The sequence below is a fragment of the Nerophis ophidion genome, linkage group LG08 (assembly GCF_033978795.1).
Source record: "Nerophis ophidion isolate RoL-2023_Sa linkage group LG08, RoL_Noph_v1.0, whole genome shotgun sequence".
NCBI classification, from domain to species: domain Eukaryota; kingdom Metazoa; phylum Chordata; class Actinopteri; order Syngnathiformes; family Syngnathidae; genus Nerophis; species Nerophis ophidion.
This window is the reverse complement of record NC_084618.1, coordinates 45412996-45435805: the sequence shown is the minus strand read 5'-3', so window position 1 is coordinate 45435805 and position 22810 is coordinate 45412996. Positions and strand designations below refer to the sequence as shown.

The 22810-nt window shown below is 40.6% G+C and overlaps 1 protein-coding gene across 6 annotated transcripts in view; it reads left to right on the top strand.

Annotated features, from left to right (window-relative positions):
- The window catches only part of rbfox3a (RNA binding fox-1 homolog 3a), a 1176173-nt gene that overhangs the window by 800390 nt on the left and 352973 nt on the right, over positions 1 to 22810 (top strand). The window contains exon 1 of one of the 6 annotated variants that reach the window (XM_061908670.1): positions 8393 to 8739. The exons of the other annotated variants lie outside the window; for them this stretch is intronic. Within the exon in view, the coding sequence (XP_061764654.1) occupies positions 8614 to 8739 (126 nt within the window). The 5' untranslated portion in view covers positions 8393 to 8613. Of the gene's footprint in view, positions 1 to 8392; positions 8740 to 22810 lie in introns of those variants that run through there. 6 annotated transcript variants of the gene reach the window in all.

The window sequence follows — 22810 nt, the reverse complement described above, 5'->3', positions numbered from 1 at the left end:
TACTTGGTAGCTGAGCATGACGCGTATTGTCGTTGTGTCGTAGCAACCATGTCATTGTTTTCACAAAAATTGCTATTTCCATTTAAGCGTTGTTGAAAATGAAAATGTATCCAATCCAATCCACTTTATTTATATAGTACATTTAAACAACAATAACGTTTCCAAAGTGCTGCACAGCCATGTTAAAAACAATTGTAAAAAGAATAAATAAATTAAAAAAATTAAATTGAAAAAAGTATATATATATATATATATATATATATATATATATATATATGTATATATATATTATGCTCCACCAATGACTGAATAAAAACAAAAAATAAATAAATATAAAACCAATAAAAACAATATAAAAACAAATATGATTAAAAACTATTTTAAAGGGTAAAATCAATTAAAACAGTAAAATAGAAATCAAAGTGTATAAAAAACACAGAGGACAACAGAGAACAGAGGAGACAACAACTATTAGCCTCAGAATTGATTCAATGAGGAAAAAACTAGACCACAAGATTTCAGGACCTTGGACAGTTCCTCTGATGAAACAAGCACTCTCCAGTTAGTTAGTGCGTCTGCCTCACAATACAAAGGTCCTGGGTTCGATTCTGAGCTCGAGATCTTGTGTGTGGAGTTTGCATGTTCACCCCGTGACTGCGTGGGTTCCCTCCGGGTACTCTGGCTTCCTCCCACCTCTAAAGACATGCACCTGGGGATAGGTTGATTGGCAACACTAAATTGGCCCTAGTGTGTGAATGTGAGGGTGAATGTTGTATTTTTGCCTGTGTTGGCCCTGCGATGAGGTGGCGATTTGTTCAGGGTGTACAACGCCTTCCGCCCGAATGCAGCTGAGATAGGCTCCAGTGCCCCCCGCTACTCCGAAAATGACAAGCGGTAGACAATAGATGGATGGATAATACGCATAATCATTTTTTTTTTGTCCTGTCCAGCTTCTCATACAAATCATACAGATGAGGCAGATGCCCATATCGGCTGTTCAGATTTACGTTACAAAAGAGAAGTGTAGGATACTTCTCTTGATGCCTTATTTGAATTTGACTTTATTAAGTGTATTTATATTAGCATTTGATGCAGCCGGGCCGGAGCAGGAGGGGATAGAAAGAGAAAAAAAGGAAGACAGAGGGGGAAATTGTGGGGACAAGATGGGGATTATACAGAGAACAGCAAACAACAGCAAACACAACAATACCAACAACAACAATAGAACAACACCAGCACATACGATATGTACAAATGATGGTAAAAGTGATAGCAAAGAAACAGTTAGTGAAATAAATAATAATACAGAAATGACAAGTATGTCTAATCAACGTTTTATCAATGTCTTGTGCCTGCTGGGTAGGCGTCTAGATTTAATGACCAGAAAGAGCTCCATTATTTGTAGTGCACGAAGGGCAAGAAATTCTGCACATTAGGGCAAATTTTACAAAACCAAAGTTCGACACACCCCGTTTCCATATGAGTTGAGAAATTGTGTTAGATGTAAATATAAACGGAATACAATGATTTGTAAATCATTTTCAACCCATATTCAATTGAATGCACTACAAAGATAAGATATTTAGATATTTATATAAAAAAAAAACCCAGCTCTTATGCGTAACGTTCGAAGAATTTGTATGTTTCAACTGTTCCCCATGTACGGTCTGAATTTGGCAAAAGAGCTTTTGGCATTGCTGCCCCTATGGCATGGAATGCATTGCAGACGAAACTGAAACTCAAATAATTACTTCCATTTGGAGACTTCCGTTCTGTCCTGACGGACAGAGAGCAAGAGACTTTTGCTCAGTGCCTGTGTTTTTAAAAGGTGCAAATCGTTATTGTTTAGCAGTTCTCTTTTATGTATTTTAAAATGTATGTCTTAATGTATTAATCTTTTGAAACTGCTCAGTGACATGTGCTGTTGACCTCTTGGCAGGTCACCCTTGTGAATGAGATCTTTATCTCAATGGGTTTCTTATCTGGTTAAATAAAGGTTCTATCTATATTTGACGTTCAAACTCATAAACTTTATGTTTTTTTGCCAATAATGATTAACATAGAATTTCATGGCTGCAACACGTGCCAAAGCAGTTGGGAAAGGGCATGTTCACCACTGTGTTACATCACCTTTTCTTTTAACAACACTCAATAAACGTTTGGGATCTGAGGAAACTAATTATTGAAGCTTTGGAAGTAGAATTCTTTCCCATTCTTATTTTATGTAGAGCTTCAGTCGTTCAACAGTCCGGGGTCTCCGCTGTCGTATTTTACGCTTCATAATGCACGACGCATTTTTGATGGGAGACAGGTCTGGACTGCAGGCGGGCCAGGAAAGTACCCACACTCTTTTACTACAAAGCCACGCTGTTGTAACACGTGGCTTGGCATTGTCTTGCTGAAATAAACAGGGACATCCATTAAATCGTTGCTTGGATGACAACATATGCTGCTCCAAAACCTGTGTGGACCATTCAGCATTAATGGTGCCTTCACAGATGTGTAAGTTACCCATGCCTTGGGCACTAATACACCCCCATACCATCACAGATGCTGGCTTTTGAACTTTGCGCCTATAACAATCCGGATGGTTATTTTTCTCTTTGTTCTGGAGGACACCACGTCCAAGGTTTCCAAATATAATTTGAAATGTGGACTCGTCAGACCACAGAACACTTTTCCACTTTGCATCAGTCTATCATAGATTATCTCGGGTCCAGCGAAGCCGGCTGTGTTTCTGGGTAATGTTGATAAATGGGTTTTGCTTTGCATTGTAAAGTTTTAACTTGCACTTACAGATGTAGCGACCAACTGTAGTTACTGACAGTGCTTTTATGAAGTGTTCCTGAGCCCATGTGGTGATATCCTTTACACACTGATGTCGGGTTTTGCTGCAGTACCACCTGATGGGTCAAAGGTCCATAATATCATTGCTTACGTGCAGTGATTTCTCCAGATTCTCTGAACATTTTGATGATTATATGGGTTTAGATCAAACAGATTTACATCAATGGCAATCATTGGAACAATAGAGGAAATCACAAATGCCATAGACAAGAAACGATATGCAATGGGAATATTTATTGATCTAAGAAAAGCATTTGACACAATTAACCATGATATATTAATCAATAAAATGGAAAAGTGTGGAATCAGGGGAGTTGTACTAGACTGGCTTAAAAGTTACTTAAATAAGAGACAACAGTTTGTGAAGTTGTGGAATTGCTGTTCATCGTGTTTGGACATTGCTTGTGGTGTCCCCCAGGGGTCAGTGTTGGGGCCAAAATTGTTCATCCTGTATATCAATGATATCTGTAAAGTGTCTACATTATTGAAATTAGTGTTATTTGCTGATGACACTAATATTTTTTTTTCAGGGGATGATTTAAATCAATTACAGGAAGTCATTATGGAAGAAAAGAGTAAACTAAAAGCTTGGTTTGACTATAATAAATTGTCATTAAACCTGACTAAGACTAAGTTAATGCTGTTTGGAAAGAGGACACGTGAAACAAGGGTTCAGATACAAATAGATGGGGTGGATATTGAAAGGGTTTTTGAAATAAAATTCCTTGGAGTTACAATTGACTATCAAATTAACTGGAAACCACATATAAAACATGTACAGTCTTAGCTGTCAAGAAGCATCTCAGTAATAAATAAAGCAAAGCAGGTTCTAGATCACAAATCACTCCAAATTCTCTACTGTTCATTAGTTTTACCATATTTAACCTACTGTGTGGAAGTCTGGGGGAATAATTATAAAAGCTCATTAAACTCAATAACTATACTTCAGAAAAGAGCTGTACGCATCATCAACAAGGTTGGATATCTGGACCATACTCATTCACTATTCTTACAGTCAAAAATATTGAAATTTAATGATATTATTTTGTATCAAACTGCACAAATAATGTATAAAGCCAAAATAAATAAACTCCCAGGAAGCATTCAAAAATTGTTCAGCACACGAGAGGGGGATTATAATTTAAGGGGAAATTTTAATTTCAAAATGCTTAGTTGTAGAACGACCATCAAAAGTTTTTGTATTTCAATCTGTGGAGTGAAACTATGGAATGGTTTGAATGTGGAGTTAAAGCAATGTTCAAACGTAAAGAAGTTTAAAAAGAAGTTTAGGTACATGGTATTCCAGAAGTACAGACATGAAGAAGGGCTTTGATATTGGGTTTCTTGTGTTACAAAAGAGTTAGGGGCTGCCCATTGAGGCACTGGTACTGCTGTTTTCTGCTGTTTTTTTTTGTTTTTTTTTTCATGATACTATTTCCATGAGCACTTGTGGTAACGGTGTGGCTATGTATGTGTGTAGTGTTTATATGTATGTATATATTTATCATTTATTTATATACAAGTTCATTAAGTTTGTACATAGAGTGAACAAGGAAGTTCGAGCTCAGAGTAATTTATGATTTAAAGAAAAGGGGTGGGATTAAATAAGTGTATACTTCTCACTCCTTTTCAAATATGTAAAAAAAAAAAAAAAAAAAGTCAAATGCCCATTTGTTTTTTTTTTTATTCTCCATTGTTTTCATTTTGTTATAATAGCCGTTAAGGCTATAGCACTGTATTGGATCATGCTTGCTCTTGTTTATTTTATTTTTTTTTGCATATTTGAAATAAAAATATATCAATCAATCAATCAATCAATCAATTTTACAGACCGTAGATGGTAAAATCCCTAAATTCCTTGGAATAGCTCTTTGAGAAATGTTGTTCTAAAGCTGTTCGACAATTTGCTTACAAAGTGGTGACCCTCGCCCCATCCTTGTTTGTGAATTACTTAGCATTTCATGGAAGCTGATTTTATACCCATTCATGGCACCCACCTGGTACCAATTAGCCTGCACACCTGTGGGATGTTCCAAATAAGTGTTTGATGAGCATTCCTCAACTTTATCAGTATTTATTGCCACCTTTCCCAAGTTTGTCACGTGTTGCTGGCATCAAATTCTAAAGTTAATGATTATTTGCAAACAAAAAAATGTTTATCAGTTTGAACATCAAATATGTTGTCTTCGTAGCATATTCGTCTGAATATGGGTTGAAAAAGATTTGCAAATTTATTGTATTCCGTTTATATTTACAGTACATTTACAGTACACAATTTCCCAACTCACATGGAAACAGGGTTTGTACATGGGACAAGCGGTAGAACATGGATGGATGGATGGGCAACTTCAGGAATCTTAGGGAAAAGCCAATAATGTACACCACCCCACACAGATTTACTATACATACAATGATAAAAGTAATGTAGCGTTGATTCTGTTGTCTTCAAAATACTTAAAGGGGAACATTATCCCAATTTCAGAAGGGTTAAAACCAATAAAAATCAGTTCCCAGTGGCTTATTTTTTGAAAGTTTTTTTCAAAATGTTACCCATCATGGAATATCCCGAAAAAAGGCTTTAAAGTGCCTGATTTCCGCTATCTGTAAATCTGTAAATCCACTGTCCATTTTCCTGTGACGTCACAGTGATGCCAATACAAACAAACAAATAGCTATTTAAGCTATTCGGCGATCGCCTTCTAACCAACGATTGCATCTTTTGACCAGACCACTGGGGCAACTTAAATCTGTCGATTGGTAAGTGTTTGTTTGGTATTAAATGTTGGTGAAGGGAAAGGCTGGATGCAAATATAGCTACAAATGTACGTACAGCTAGCCCAAATAGCATGTTAGCATTGATTTGCTGGCAGTCATGTCACGACCAAATATGTCTGATTAGCACATAAGTCAATAACATCAACAAAACTCACCTTTGTGGTTTCGTTGACTTTATCGTTGGAAATGCATCTGCTTTGAGTGTCGCAGGATATCCACACATCTCTGTGCCATCTGTCGTAACATCGCCAGTAAAATGTGCAGACCAAACGAGGGACATATTTTGACACTGGTGCAACTTAAATGTGTCAATTGGTATGTGTTTGTTTGGCATTAAATGTGGGTGGAGGGAAAGACTGGATGCAAATATATGCATCCAGCCTTATATGCACACTCCATGCAAATCAACTTGAATCCGTCCCTGCTCGTGTTGTTACACCCTCCAACAACACACCGACGAGGCATGATGTCTCCAAGGTACGGAAAATAGTCAAAAAAACGGAAAATAACAGAGCTTATTTGACTTGTGTATGTAATGTGTTTGAGAAAATGGTTGATTGCTTCCCATTGTGACGTCACGGGTGAAAGGTCATCACTCCGACAGCGAACAATTGAAAGGCGTTTGGATCACCAAATTCACCCCTTTAGAGTTAGGAAATCGGTTAAAAAAACATATGGTCTTTTTTCTGCAACATCAAGGTATATATTGACGCTTACATAGGTCTGGTGATAATGTTCCCCTTTAAAGGCCTACCGAAATGACATTTTTCCTATTTAAATGGGGATAGCAGGTCCATTCTATGTGTCATACTTGATCATTTGGCGGTATTGCCATATTTTTTCTGAAAGGATTTAATAGAGAACATCCACGATAAAGTTCGCAACTTTCGGTGCTAAAAGAAATGCCCTGCCTCTACCGGAAGTCGCAGACGATGATGTCACATGTTTGATGGCTCCTCACATATTCACATTGTTTTTAATGGGAGCCTCCAACAAAAAGTGCTATTCGGACAGAGAAAACGACAATTTCCCCATTAATTTGAGCGAGGATGAAAGATTTGTGTTTGAGGATATTGATAGCGACGGATTATTAAAAAAAAAAAGTAAAAAAAAAACACGATTACATTGGGATGGATTCAAATGTTTTTAGACATTTTACTAGGTTAATTCTGGAAAATCCCTTATCTTTTTTTCCGAAATTTTACCGGTCCCGGAATATCCCTAAAAAAAAGCTTTAAAGTGCTTGATTTTCGCTATTTGCGATGCGACTATCCATTTCCCTGTGACGTCATACAGTGCTGCCAATGTAAACAAACAATGGCAGATACCACAGCAAGATATAGCGACATTAGCTCGGATTCAGACTCGGATTAAGCTTTTCAACAGATTACGCATGTATTGAACCGGATGGTTGGAGTATGAAAGTATTGAAGAAGAAACTGAAGCTATTGAGCGAATAGCTATTGATGCTATTCATAGCCATAGCATGGTCGAATAGCTGCGTTAGCATCGCCGGTAAAATGTGCGGACCAAACGATCAGGACTTTCGCATCTCTTGGCACTGGAGCAACTTAAATCCGTTGATTGGTAAGTGTTTTTTTCGCATTAAATGTGGGTGGAAGGAAACGTAATATAGTTGCAAAAGCATCTGCAGGTTAGCCATACATCTCTGTGCCATGTCTGCTTTAGCACCGCTGGTAGATAGCATGTTAGCATCGATTAGCGTAACATGTTAGCATCGATTAGCAAGCAGTCAACATCAACAAAACTCATCTTTGTGATTTCATTGACTTTATCTTTGCAAATGCATCTGCAGGTTATCCATACATCTCCGTGTCATGTCTGCTTTAGCACCGCCGGTAAATAGCTTGATAGCATCAATTAGCGTGGCATGTTAGCATCAATTAGCTGGCAGTCACGCCGCAACCAAATATGTCTGATTAGCACATAAGTCAACATCAACAAAACTCACCTTTGGGATTTCGTTGACTTTATCGTTGCAAATGCATCTGCAGGTTATCCATACATCTCTGTGCCATGTCTGTCATCGCTGGTAAAATGTGGAGACACTTTGGTACATTCAATGGGGGTCTGGCGGCAGACACTTTCGCATCTTCGGGCCAGTGGTGCAACTTGAATCCCTCCCTGTTAGTGTCGTTACACCCTCCGACAACACACCGACGAGGCATGATGTCTCCAAGGTTCCAAAAAATAGTCGAAAAAACGGAAAATAACAGAGCTAAGACCCGGTGTTTGTAATGTGTTGAAAATGAAAATGGCGGCTGTATCACCTCGGAGACGTCACGTTCTGATGTCATCGCAAAAAGAGCGATAAACAGAAAGGCGTTTAATTCGCCAAAATTCACCCATTTAGAGTTCGGAAATCGGTTAAAAAAATATATGGTCTTTTTTCTGCACCATCAAGGTATATATTGACGCTTACATAGGTCTGGTGATAATGTTCCCCTTTAAAGATGCATTCGAGGGGTAAACGCCTGAAAAATAAATACTTATACGAATTTCCTTTGTCCGTGGGAAGTTTCGGGTAATTTGTAAGCATTTTTTTGTTTTCGTTCAAGAGAATATAAGTGGGAAATTGAGTTAGAATTCGACCTGGGAGGCAACCGCACATATTTGTACAAGTGATACACAGATTCCTTCCCCCTCCAATCCCTCCAGTCTCTCCCTCCCTAAAGGAGCTCCTTTGCCCCGCCCCCCACTTCCACCTCCGCCGCTCTCCTCCTCCTCCGTGCTTGCCTCGGCTCCTCAACCAAAGTAGGAGAAGAACCGAAGCGTCACTTTCCCCCTACTTCGCGCCACTTACCAGCCCTGCGTTTGTACTCCGGCATCCCCTCCTCCGCGTTCGTGTGTCTTGACCGCGCATCGCCGCCGCCGCCGCCGCCGCCGCCGCGAGGGAACACGCTCCGGAGGGGACGAGAAGTAGAGAGCGAGGTTGAGAGGTGAAGGACAGACCAAGTGTCCACGGTCTCTATGAGTAAGGGCTCCCGTCTTCACATGCTGTGCTGCATGGCAAACTCTGGCTGTGTTCTGCTGTCCGGCACCGGGATGTTACCTCATTCTCTGCAATGCCCACCTGCCTTCCTCTATCTGCCCCAGGTAGGAAACATGTTCCCGCCTTTTTTTTTTCTGTCACTCGCTTCAGTTTCTTTTCATCGGATTGCTACTTCTTTTTAACTTTCATGCAACTTTTTTACATTGACAAAAAATATTGTCAAAATGTTTTTTTTTTTTTTTTTTTTACAATATTTTCATTTTTGTTTATAGGGCGAATATGCAACACTACTTAATCAACTTTGTCTATTGTACAAAATAATGTTTTTTCTCCTACACCATTGTGTTTTTTTTATTTTCCATGAATCAAGACTAATAACAAGAAAATGTGCAGGAAGTTTATGGCCATTGGCTACTTTTCTGCATTTTGACCTTTCAACTTTATGTCATTATATTCCCCACATTTGCATACTGTGCCTTGAATTGATGGAGGCATGATGAAAACCACCCACTTCTGGTGTGTTAGGGGTTCGCGAAACTGACAGTTTTAGTATCAGCCTTATACCAAGTAAATACAAGAACATTAGTATTGACAATTTTTAAGTGAAATTGTTCCAGATACATTAATGATTTTTTGATTTTGCCTTTGATTTTTTTTGCCCGTCATTCTAATCAGAATAAAGCACAGAAAGCACCCAAAATGTTTGATCAAAGATATTTATTTGTGAAAAATGTATCAATATATAAATACACCAATGTGACATCATCAAAACAATAACACCACTATCCCTTTAATTACATACAAGTGTTTAGTCAATATGTTCTCAATAATGTCTAAACAAAAGCAAAAACTACTGTTGGCTCTCCTGCAAAGTCGTTGCATTTTTGCACCTAAAGCAATCGTATTTCCTACAGTTTGTATGTAACAAAAATTTAAAGATAACATTATCAACGATGCAACAAAGCGAAAAACAAAACAAAACAGATATTTGTGAAAATAAACATTGAAGACAAATGAAAATTGTTGATGTCATTTTGTTACTGTAGTTCCAATTCCACTACTACCCTAGTATCAAATCTATCAATGTTCGGATCAATCTCCTGTTACGTGTGTATGTGTGTGTGTGTGTGTGTGTGTGTGTGTGTGTTCAGTGGGCAGCCGGACAGTGACAGATGCCGCTCAGGACTGAACTAGACAATAGAACCAAATGACTGCTGGCACACTTCAGATCATTCTATTAACTCAGCCTAATTTCCTACGTTATCTTCGTTCAATCTGCCTTTTCTGTAAAAAAAAAAAACTAAATTTGTCAATCGCCACGTTACAACTCTGCCTCTTGGGAATGTGTGTGTGCGTGTGTTTTAGTACTGGGACATGTGCACAAGTAGTTTTTTCTTCTTCTTTTCCTCCAGACAGTTTGTTATTGCCGGCGTGTAAAATATGATAAGACTGGAGAGAGCTGGCGTATAAAATATGATCAGGCTGCAGTGAGCTAACCTGCCATGTCCAGCCGCCAAATAGCGGCCACACATCACCTTTACAGGGCGGCCCAGAACCACGAGCCTGCTGGCAATACACACCTATGCACGTGCACACATAACTCACAGAACATGCTGCAGCTGACACACACACACACACACACACACACACGCACACACACACACACACACACACACACACACACACACACACACACACACACACACACACACACACACACACAAACACACACACACTTACTCTTATTTCTATGCTGGGACACAAGCTCCAGGGGTGTTCAGGGGGAAAACAAGGTGTGTGTGTGTGTTTATTTATTTGCTCACAGAACAGCCATATTATTGTGTTCGTAAATTATTTCCCATCCAGCACTTTGCAACAGATTGACTGAAAGCGTACTATGCAGAGTTTCGCTCCGAGGTCCAGGTTGTTTTTAATGAAGGCGTCAAGACGCTATAAATGTTTACAACATATATAGTAGCCATAAGAACGCCGCATGTTAGCAACACGTGAAATGTTTTAAAATGGGCCCTCTATAGCTTTGTGCTAGACTTAAACTCAGTAAGTCTCTAGGCGACATACTGGAAACATTTTGGAGTGGTTGTCATGTTGCAGTAGTGTGACTATACCAAGATATGACTTCCCCAGTGTCAGAGAGCCAGATCATTTTCAAAACCTTATATTTCGCCATTAAACAACTTTAATGCTTTAATAAGGTGTCAAATATTACATGTAAATTGAGCTTACTTTATGTCTTAAAATAACTCATTTCCATCCAAGGAAATAATCGCTTTTGGACTTTCAGCCTAATAATTGCTATAGAAAGGCTGATGTCACGCATTTGCCATAATAGCAAAAGTAGTAATAATAAGCCACTCATGATTGATTTTGAAGGACTTTAAATTAATACATCTTTTTTATATTTGTGTTACTGAACGAAAATAAAGAATTCAAACATTTTAAGTTATATGTAAGTCGACACATCTTTGATATTGTACACAACACTTTACAAATGTGTTGATGGTACAGTATATACCACAAACGGTTCTAGGTTGACAAGGGTTCATTCATTGCTGCTGGCTATGCTCTTTACACACAATGCAGATTTCCACTACTACAACACACACTCTATTTGTAAACTTTTGGATACAAAACATTAATTTGCTGACCACACATCAGTCTAAATCAGGCTGCTCTATTGTGCAGGCATGTACTGTAATTTTGGAGCGCCTGCAGAGGTGAGGTAGGACTTACATGTCAACTGTTATTTGCAATGAGGGTTAACCGACTTTTAAATGTAGTTGGAATTGAAAACCGCGACAGGAAATGTGCAGAGCTCCTCATTAAGTGTGTGTGTGTTTGCTCCTAAGCGGGATCCCACGCTTCATGTGCCCTCTCCTCATCTATCCATCCATTTGCAGACAATACGGATCACAGCTAAACATCCGTGCACTCTAAAACATTCATCTCCTCCCTGTCTGTGTATTGAATTTCCATTCTCTCTCTCTTCTTCAACCCTCCGCTTTGTATCGCTCTTTTTCCCAAGGCGGCGGCTTGGAGAGGAAAAAAAAGTCCTCGTAAGTCAATACGATGTGCTAAATCTGCTTGTGCAAGCTACCCTGCTCTCCCCAGGGAGGTAGGGAATGAGAAGGGAGGAATCTTTAAGAAGGCCCACCTAATAGTTGACCACTTCCCTTCTAGCTTGAGTTTGAGTTGATTTCGAACATGCATGCATACAACATGATGCGTCACAATTTCCCATTTGTCTATTCAACGTGTTCGAAAAGGAGTAGAAAGAAGCAGATCTTATTTACCGCTTTACCTTTACATAGCAGTTGCTAACACTTTTGTTCACTTATTGTTGGCAATTTATTCACAGTATACTCCATTAGTAATAACATAAATAAATAATAATTAGTGAAGTAAGTTATATTTCATAATGTGGGATGAATACAATTATATAAAAAAATGAATGGATGGTTAGAATAAATTCAGAATGTTTATCATGGTTTTTCTTTTTTGTACTTTGTTAACACTTTAAGTTTAAGAGTTTCTTGAATTGGATCACATTAGTACGTTGTTTGATTTCTTTGCTTAATCCATTATATAATTTAATTCCACATACAGATATACCGAAAGTCTTAAATGCTGTACGTGCATACAAATGTTTTAAATCACATTTTTCTCTTAGATTATATTTCTCCTCTTTTATTGAGAAGAATTGTTGTATATTCTTGGGTAGCAGATTGTAGTTTGCTTTGTGCATAATTTTAGCTGTTTGCAAATCCACTATGTTGTAGAATTTCAATATTTTCGATTTAATGAATAAAGGGTTTGAGTGTCCTCTATATCCAACGTGATGTATTTTTCTGATGTTTGCTTTTTGTAACACGGTTAGTGAATGAAGTGTACTTTTGTAGTTATTTCCCCCGTTTTCTGCACAATAATTCAGATATGACAACAGTAGCGAGCAGTAGAAGATATGCAGGGATTTTTGGTACAGTGCATGTTTAGCTTTATTCATTATTGACGTGTTTCTTACCACCTTATGTTGTTTTGTTGTTTATTTTTTAGATGAGATTTTTAGTTCATTTTATTATCAATCATTACACCTAGAAATTTGGTTTGATTTACTCTTTACTCACAACACAGAACTCTTGACTCGTTTTCCTCTTGTGTGCTTATGGCCTTTCTTGTTGCTTCTAGGCTTTGTTGTATTGCGTGTAAGGTTGCATGGCAACCCACACTATTTGTCTGATAGGAATATTATTTTAAGGACGACTGCTTTGTTTGTGCAGACAATTGATACAATGTAATCCTTACAAAAAAGGCCATTGAAATGTTGTTTTTCTTCAAACTTGAATGTGCTTTATTGTTTTTGATCATCAGACATTCTTTAAAGATAAAACATACACACGAGAGCAAACTTGATACTTACAAGTACTGATAAAGTAACTCTGAAGTGTTATTCCATACACATTTTCTTCTTTTGTTTTTATTCGGAACCATTTGTCACTCTACTTCCACATTTCACAACTGATTGAAACCGTTCCAATTTGAAAACATGTATTGTATTTGTGGTTGATTGGCAACACTAAATTGGCCCTAGTGTGTGAGTGTGAATGTCTATCTGTGTGGGCCTTGCGACGAGGTAGCAACTTGTTCAAGGTGTACACCGCCTTCCCCCCACATTATCTACAAGAGGTAGACAATTGATGGATAGATTCAATGAGGAAAACTGAAGCCCAAGATTTCAGGACCCTGGACAGTTCCACTGATAAAACAAGCACTTCTCCAGTTAGAGAACATTTTGCCTGGATAAACTTTTTTTTCATGATAGGTTGGAATAGTTTTGGCAATGGTCTACTAACAACCTTAATGTAACCTTTTAGGCAGCATGGTTGCATTTGTGGTATTATGGTAACTGCGACACGATAGTATGAATACACATGTGCTACTCATCCACGTAACTTAAAATTAAATCATCTAAAAGCTCAACCAAACCAGTTTAAGAAAAACAGAAGACGCTTCACACCACAATCACTTAAATAGACAATGGTGGAAAACAAGTCAATGGTTAAAGACGAGCATAATGTCTAACAAGTCATATTCATTGTGTGTTGAAACATACACTTGACCAATAAAAGCTGATTCTACTATGTCGAGAATCCTTTAATTATATAAAACATTAATGCGACAATCCTAGCACCCTTTAATAGCTAACACTTTGCCCTTCCAACACACGTACTGTTTGCCCACCGCTAAAACTAACTGCATAAACAGTTTTATTTACATATATATATATACTATATAAGATAGTACAGTAACTCTCAAAGTTTCCCCTGAACTTTGATACCAAGATCATCCCTGTAGATGAAAACCTTTTTTAGATATGTTGTTTTCTCAGAAGCCTCTCAAACCCAGGGTTAAAGAGGTTAACTAAATTATAAAATAAACCAAACAATTAAATAATAAAATAATGTGTGACAGATGAAGGTCATGGTAAATATGAATCCTTTTAAATACTGCAGTGTAGAGGACAATTAGAGACAAAGGACTGTTACACATATACAGTCATGTGATGAAATGATAACACCCCTGGGTATTTACTGTACATACAGTACATACAAGCTGTGATACAAACAGGCCCTTCGGTCCAAGCACTGTCAGCCAGCAGAGTGAATGCAGGGGTAAATACTGGGGCAATTAACTTTTTTAAAGCACCTTAGATAGAAGACAACTGTAACCTTAAACAAATGACAGCAGGGTCTTCCCCAGATACGATGGGGTTCACAAATTCCGACCTTATGACCCCTCTCTCCACTGTACGCTGTCATCTGACTGGCGCACTAACAAGATAGGTTGTCTGGGTAACCTTTAACGGCACAGCCATCCACCTGCTCAGAGACCTTTACCTGACACAACACCTGAAACCTTTGGCGTCTCAAACTGTGACCTCCTCCGCCTACTCCACCCGTCTCTTCCTCGTGAATGTCTTTATGTTTTTCATCTCAGTTTTGAGGAGTGTAGACAGAACAATTCAATTGTATTCATTGCCTCATTTTGTTTCTCCCTGTCCCAGTGGGTGGGGCAATTTCACCAACGTTTGCGTAGATCACCAGTGGCCCTGAGCTCCCCCTCTGTAAGCATTTCTGCCCCCTCATTTTGTTCAGGAATAACAAAGTAACATAAATATGTGGTATTATAACTGGCAAAAATACAAATAAAAAATAGCACTCAAAGAAGGAACTAATGAGAGCAGTGATTTTTACAGGCGAGAGGCAGAACTATCCCGAGAACAAATAAGTGTACATAATTACAACACTGGGCATTTATTTAACGACTTACCTGTACAACCAGGTATGGGTTAAACACAGTGAGCAAATAAATTATCAGTAATTGCTGAGAGCTGGAAAATGGGAATATTAATTTAATAAGATCTTTTTACTCATCTTTTTCTTACACTAATTTATATTATTGTCTACAATAAATAATGTATTGAACCGTTTTAATAAACACCTTTAATATGTCAAAGAATGACTGTTAGGTAGATCACCTCTCAACTTGGTCATCTGATAAGTAGCTTACCCGCTGAAAGAATGTGTTTTAGATAAGCTTAAGCAGTGTCTCTCAATTATTTTACGTCATGACCCCCATGGGGAACATACATTTTCTGTGACCCCGTAAATAAAATCACTATTGAGAAGTTTTTTTTTTCCCTAACCTTTATTTACCCAGGAAAGTCCCATTGAGATTAAGAATCTTGATAATAGGGTTGGGCGATACATCGAGTTTGTACGATATATCGATATATTTTTAAACAAAATATGAATTAAGAAAATATCGTAATATCGATGTAATTTATTTCACGTTAAAATTACAAAACACCGCTTATTTGTTGTGTTCCTTGTTGTCCCCCGCTTCCCTCTCCGGCAGGGGTGTCAAACTCAAATACAGAGTGGGCCAAACTTTAAAACCGAACAAAGCCGCGGGCCGAGGTTGAACAAATTAACCTTTTAATAGGGGCCCAAACAAGTTTTGCATTGAATATTGAACAAGCAAGGCTTATATAACGTTATAGTGACATGCAAAATCGAGTTTCAAATAATATTAATAATTAAAAAATATCAATGGCATATCAAATCAAATTTAAATAAAAATTGAATGCCTCTTTTTGGCGGTGGGGTTGAGGTGGACGGGGTTTGGTGATAGCGGGGGGTGTATATTGTAGCATCCCGGAAGAGTTAGTGCTGCAAGGCTTCTGGGTATTTGTTCTGTTGTGTTTATGTTGTATTACGGTGCGGATGTTCTCCTGAAATGTGTCATTCTTGTTTGGTGTGGGTTCACAGTGTGGTCCATATTTGTAACAGTGCTAAAGTTATTTATACGGCCATCCTCAGTGTGACCTGTATGGCTGTTGACCAAGTATGCCTTGCATTCACTTGTGTGTGTGTATAAGCCGCATATATCATGTGACTGGGTCGGCACGCTGTCTGTATGGAGGAAAAGCGGACGTGGAGACAGGTTGTAGAGAACACCAAAGGCAGTGCCTTTAAAGCCCACCCCAAATATTGTTGTCCGGGATGAACTTCGGGAGTCTCCCGGGAAAAGCGAGAGGGTTGGCAAGTAAGAGTGTTAGCGTGAATGCGGTTAATGCGGTGTTACAGCGGCGGGCCAGCTCTAATGTTAATTTGATTTTGCCTCAAGGGCCAAGTGAAATTACACGGCGGGCCAAATTTGGCCCGCAGGCCAGTGTTTGACACCCATGCTCTACAGGTTACCAAACCGCTCCCCTTACTCCTTCCAAGACGTGCTTAAACGTATATAAGAACATCCATGATTGGTTGGTTGTTTACTATAATGAGTCACGATTGATTAAGATTAGGCCAATCAGAGGCAACATAGGGCGGGTCATGGAACCAGGAAGGAAAATCACAAGGGATATCCCAAATGACGACGAGAGAGTTGTAGAAGAGGAGAGGGAATTTTCAAGCGGGCGATTTATATATTTAAAAAAAAAATAGTGGAAGATGGCAGTGGGATTTTTCTTCCTTAGATTGTTCTTTTAGCGATGTAGATGACATCCAGGAAACCCACAATGCGTATATTTGTCCACATTTGGACAAATGTATGCGTCTGGATAAAACAATCGACAACATTTGAGTTGTTTACCATGCAAGCCCAAATCAAACTGCTCTTGACATGGAAGAGGTGGAATACACATTTAAGAACACACATGTTTGTGGACATGTGATGACTTTTGCTACAGTATAGTCTGTCCAAATGCTACATTTCATTTTCATTGGTGTTTGACAACAAGACAGTGGCTGACATTTTGTTCATCATTTCTACTCTTTATATTTTGACATCGAATAGTCATTTTGAAACAAACAAAATCTTAGTCGTACAATTAAGTCAAGTCACTTACTTGGCGCTGACCACAGATGTGTGGTCTAGTACAGTGGTTTTCAACCTTGTTTCAGTGATGTACCCCCTGTGAACATTTTTTTCATTCAAGTACCCCCTAATCAGAGCAAAGCATTTTTGGTTAAAAAAAAGAGATAAAGAAGTCAAATACAGCACTAGCCTTGCGATGAGGTGGCGAGGTGTACCCCGCCTTCCGCCCGATTGTAACTGAGATAGGCACCAGCGCCCCCCGCCACCCCAAAGGGAATAAGCGGTAGAAAGTGGATGGATGGATGGATTACAGCACTATCTCATCAGTTTCTGATTTATTAAATTGTATGACAGTGCAATAATATACCTGTAGTGCGTCTGCCTCACAATACAAAGGTCCTGCAGTCCTGGGTTCAATCCCAGGCTCGGGATCTTTCTGTGTGGTGTTTGCATGTTCTCCCCGTGAATGCGTGGGTTCCTTCCGGGTACAACCGGCTTCCTCCCACTTACAAAGACATGCACCTGGGGATAGGTTGATTGGCAACACTAAATTGGCCCTAGTGTGTGAATGTGAGTGTGAATGTTGTCTGTCTATCTGTGTTGGCCCTGAGATGAGGTGGCGACTTGTCCAGGGTGTACCCCGCCTTCCGCCCGATTGTAGCTGAGATAGGCGCCAGCGCCCCCCGCGACCCCAAAAAAGGGAATAAGCGGTAGGAAATGGATTGATGTACTTTAATAGGAAGGTAGATAATGTTGCTGTACTAAATAAATAAACAAACAAAAAGTAAAATGGACTTTCCTTTCTGTAAGCAAAAATGTTACTTAATAAATATTTAACGTAAGGTGCATTTTTTTCCCCAGTTAGAAAAACGAAGCCGGACGTTAGTCTGTGGCTGTCCCGTGATCACAGCATTGTCACTCTTTTGTCCATATTGATTGGGTCATATTGCCAATCCAATTTGAAACTCCATCCATCCATCCATCATCTTCCGCTTATCCGAGGTCGGGTCGCGGGGGCAAGAGCCTAAGCAGGGAAACCCAGACTTCCCTCTCCCCAGCCACTTTGTCTAGCTCTTCCCGGGGGATCCCGAGGCGTTCCCAGGCCAGCCGGGAGACATAGTCTTCCCAACGTGTCCTGGGTCTTCCCCGTGGCCTCCTACCGGTTGGACGCACCCTAAACACCTCCCTAGGGAGGCGTTCGGGTGGCATCCTGACCAGATGCCCAAACCACCTCATCTGGCTCCTCTCGATGTGAAGGAGCAGCGGCTTTACTCCCGGATGGCAGAACTTCTCACCCTATCTCTAAGGGAGAGCCCCGCCACACGGCGGAGGAAACTCATTTCGGCCGCTTGTACCCGTGATCTTATCCTTTCGGTCACGACCCAAAGCTCATGACCATAGGTGAGGATGGGAACGTAGATCGACCGGTAAATTGAGAGCTTTGCCTTCCGGCTCAGCTCCTTCTTCACCACAACGGATCGGTACAACGTCCGCATTACTGAAGACGCCGCACCGATCCGCCTGTCGCTCTCACGATCCACTCTTCCCTCACTCGTGAACAAGACTCCTAGGTACTTGAACTCCTCCACTTGGGGCAGGGTCTCCTCCCCAACCCGGAGATGGCATTCCACCCTTTTCCGGGCGATAACCATGGACTCGGACTTGGAGGTGCTGATTCTCATTCCGGTCGCTTCACACTCGGCTGCGAACCGATCCAGCGAGAGCTGAAGATTCTGGTCGGATGAAGCCATCAGGACCACATCATCTGCAAAAAGCAGAGACCTAATCCTGCGGTTACCAAACCGGAACCCCTCAACGCCTTGACTGCGCCTAGAAATTCTGTCCATAAAAGTTATGAACAAAATCGGTGACAAAGGACAACCTTGGCGGAGTCCAACCCTCACTGGAAATGTGTTCGACTTACTGCCGGCAATGCGGACCAAGCTCTGGCACTGATCGTACAGGGAACGGACCGCCACAATAAGACAGTCCGATACCCCATACTCTGAGCACTCCCCACAGGACTTCCCGAGGGACACGGTCGAATGCCTTGTCCAAGTCCACAAAGCACATGTAGACTGGTTGGGCAAACCCCCATGCACCCTCAAGAACCCTGCCGAGAGTATAGAGCTGGTCCACAGTTCCACGCCCAGGACAAAAACCACACTGTTGCTCCTGAATCCGAGGTTCGACTATCCAGCGTAACCTCCTCTCCAGTACACCTGAATAAACCTTACCGGGAAGGCTGAGGAGTGTGATCCCACGATAGTTGGAACACACCCTCCGGTCCCCCTTCTTAAAGAGAGGAACAACCACCCCGGTCTGCCAATCCAGATGTACCGCCCCCGATGTCCACGCGATGCTGCAAAGTCTTGTCAACCAAGACAGCCCCACAGCATCCAGAGCCTTAAGGAACTCCTAGTGCCAAGTGCACATATGGACACCCTTATGTTTGAACATGGTGTTTGTTATGGACAAACTGTGACGAGCACAAAAGTCCAATAACAAAACACCACTCGGGTTCAGATCCGGGCGGCCATTCTTCCCAATCACGCCTCTCCAGGTTTCACTGTCGTTGCCAACGTGAGCATTGAAGTCTCCCAGTAGGACAAGGGAATCACCCGGGGGAGCACTTTCCAGTACTCCCTCGAGTTTTCCCAAAAAGGGTGGGTACTCTGAACTGCTGTTTGGTGCGTAAGCACAAACAACAGTCAGGACCCGTCCCCCCACCCGAAGGCGGAGGGAGGCTACCCTTTCGTCCACTGGGTTGAACTCCAACGTACAGGCTATGAGCCGGGGGGCAACACGAATTACCACGCCAGCCCGTCGCCTCTCACTGCCGGCAACGCCAGAGTGGAAGAGGGTCCAATCCCTCTCGAGAGAAGTGGTTCCAGAGCCCTTGCTGTGTGTCGAAGTGAGTCCGACTATATCCAGCCAGAATTTCTCGACTTCGCGCACTAGCTCAGGCTCTTTCCCCCCCAGTGACGTGACGTTCCACGTCCCAAGAGCTAGCTTCTGTAGCAGAGTATCGGACCGCCAAGTGCCCTGCCTTCGGCCGCCGCCCAGCTCACATTGCACCCGACCTCTATGGCCCCTGCTATGGGTGGTGAGCCCATTGGAGGGGTGACCCACGTTGCCTCTTCGGGCTGTGCCCGGCCGAGCCCCATGGGAACAGGCCCGGCCACCAGGCGCTCGCCATCGTGCCCCACCTCGGGGCCTGGCTCCAGAGGGGGGCCCCGGTGACCCGCGTCCGGGCGAGGGAAATCTGGGTCCATGCTTTTTCTTCTTCATAAAGGTCTTCGAGCTGCTCTTTGTCTGATCCCTCACCTAGAACCTGTTTGCCTTGGGAGACCCTACCAGGGGGCTTTATGCCCCCGGACAACATAGCTCCTAGGATCATTGGGACACGCAAACTCCTCTACCACGATAAGGTTGCAGCTCAGAGAGGAGCAATTTGAAACCAGTTTGAAACTGAATTACCGTATTTCCTTGAATTGCCGCAGGGCATATAGTATGCGCCTGCCTTGAACTACTGCCGGGTCAAACTCGCTTCGCAAAATACTTAGCACATGCTTAGAATTACCGCCTGGTCAATCTCATGATGTCACGAGTGACACTTCCCCCGTCATCATTTTCAAAATGGAGGAGGCTGATTTCAATACCGGTAATTTGAAATCGCATAAAGGGGAGAAGATTAAGAGCTATTCAGTAGGATTTAAGGTCCAAGCTTACATCACACTCAACTTTTTACTGCATGCCTCTGGTAAGTGCCGGAGTGAGAAGAGATTTTAAAATAATTAGCGCACACTTACTTTTACTGCATGCCTTTGGTAAGCGCAGGAGTGAGAAGGGGTTATAAATTACATAGCGCCGCGGCGGAAATTCAAGGAAATACGTTACTCGTATAACTGGACATTTGGTCCTGATTTTTTCCCTTCATTTTTGTCACTGCGTGGACCTTCTCGCTCGCGAGTTGCAAGGCTCTCTATCCTTGCCTAAACTGTTCAGTTAATTGGTAAATAAACACACTCAGGTGCTGAGAGCAATGCACAGAGTGAGACTTATTTCTCCCCGTTTGAAGCGAGAGACAAAGAAACGCGAGGCTCGACAATTCTGATTGGCAAACATGTCTGTCACGCAAACACAGGTGACGATGGAGGAAAAAAGCAAAACCTGTGCCTCTCTTGCGCCACAGCACTATTTAAAACATCAATGTCAATTAGATGTCGATTAATCGTGCAGCTCTAGTGATGACCTCACATGCATTTTTCGTAAGTGTTAACTTGTTTGAATGAACTACAAGTAATTGCTGAGATATAGAGAATAGATGCGATGGAATCAACTCTGCTTCTTCCTGCTCGATTTTAGAGTTGTGTAACTGTGATGTTCCTGAATGTAACTTGTAGCATGTTTGATACAAATAAGACCTTTTGCAACCCTAAATAAAGATGCATGTCTCATAGATTATTGTTTTTGATGACATAAAATAAAATGAAAAATGAAGATGTTTCTCATGAAATTCATTTTTTTCGTGTAAAATGTTGAATTATTAAATTGAGCATACATGACAAACAGCAGAATGTATTCTGTGAAGTCACCGAGGTTATGCCAGGCGAACAGTTTCCAAACTTTAGTTTGTAGGGTACTCTGCAGGTGGATGAGTATAACAGATGGTTTGGGACGCTGACAGGATGGTGAATGGGGTGGTTGAGGCTGAGCTTTGTCTCAGTCGTGTTTTTCCCCCTCTTTGGACATCCAAACCTGACGGAACGGCTGTAAATGCCAATGGAACCATGGTGGATTTATGAGACACAAATATCCCAGTTGCAGCCTATCATTTCAGGGACGCTCTTTGCTGTAACTCAACACAGAGGAACTGAAGCAGGTTGTTGGATTTCTGGCCTTTGTTTTTCTTTAGAGTGATTTTCCAAAAGTAGCCTATCAGTGGGGTGCTGAAAATACTTATATACCTTCTGATAAACCTTTGCATACAGTATGGCTGGATTAGACTATTTAATGCACACAATAACCATGTTTCAAATGTGTCACTATGGAAGTGCGTCTGAAAATGTAATCATGCATGCACATATATATTCTTGTGTGAAGTAGCATCCTCTGCAGTGGATATTTGTTTTTTGCATAGCAGGTGAAATTCCAATTTCTGAAATTAACACTGCATTGTGTTGCTACAATAAAATAGGCTTAATCATTATTATTTATGAATTATAAACTAATTTGAACTGTATTCTTAATCATCATATTATTTCTACACATGGTCATTAAGAATGTGAACCCCTGATTCAATTTGATTCTGATTCTTGGGGTGATGATTCAATTCAGAATCTGTTCTAAAATCAACACGATTCTTCAAAAGTCGATTCTTAAAAATGTTTAAGAATTGTTTTACATGTGACATGTATGTATAATAAGAATCGTAATTCGGATTGGAATATTTCTTTCTGGCACCCCTTTTAGTCATGGTTTATTTATTTCACATATGTTTATTAACAAGTTAGATCAGAGGTCACCAACCTTTTTGAAACCAAGAGCTACTTCTTGGGTACTGATTAATGCGAAGGGCTACCAGTTTGATACACACTTAAATAAATTGCCAGAAATCGCCAATTTGCTCAAAATACCTTTAATAAATGAATATATATGTATAAAAAAAATGGGTATTTCTGTCTGTCATTCCGTCGTACATTTTTTTTCCTTTTACGGAAGGTTTTTTGTAGAGAATAAATGATGAAAAAAACACTTAATTGAACGGTTTAAAACACG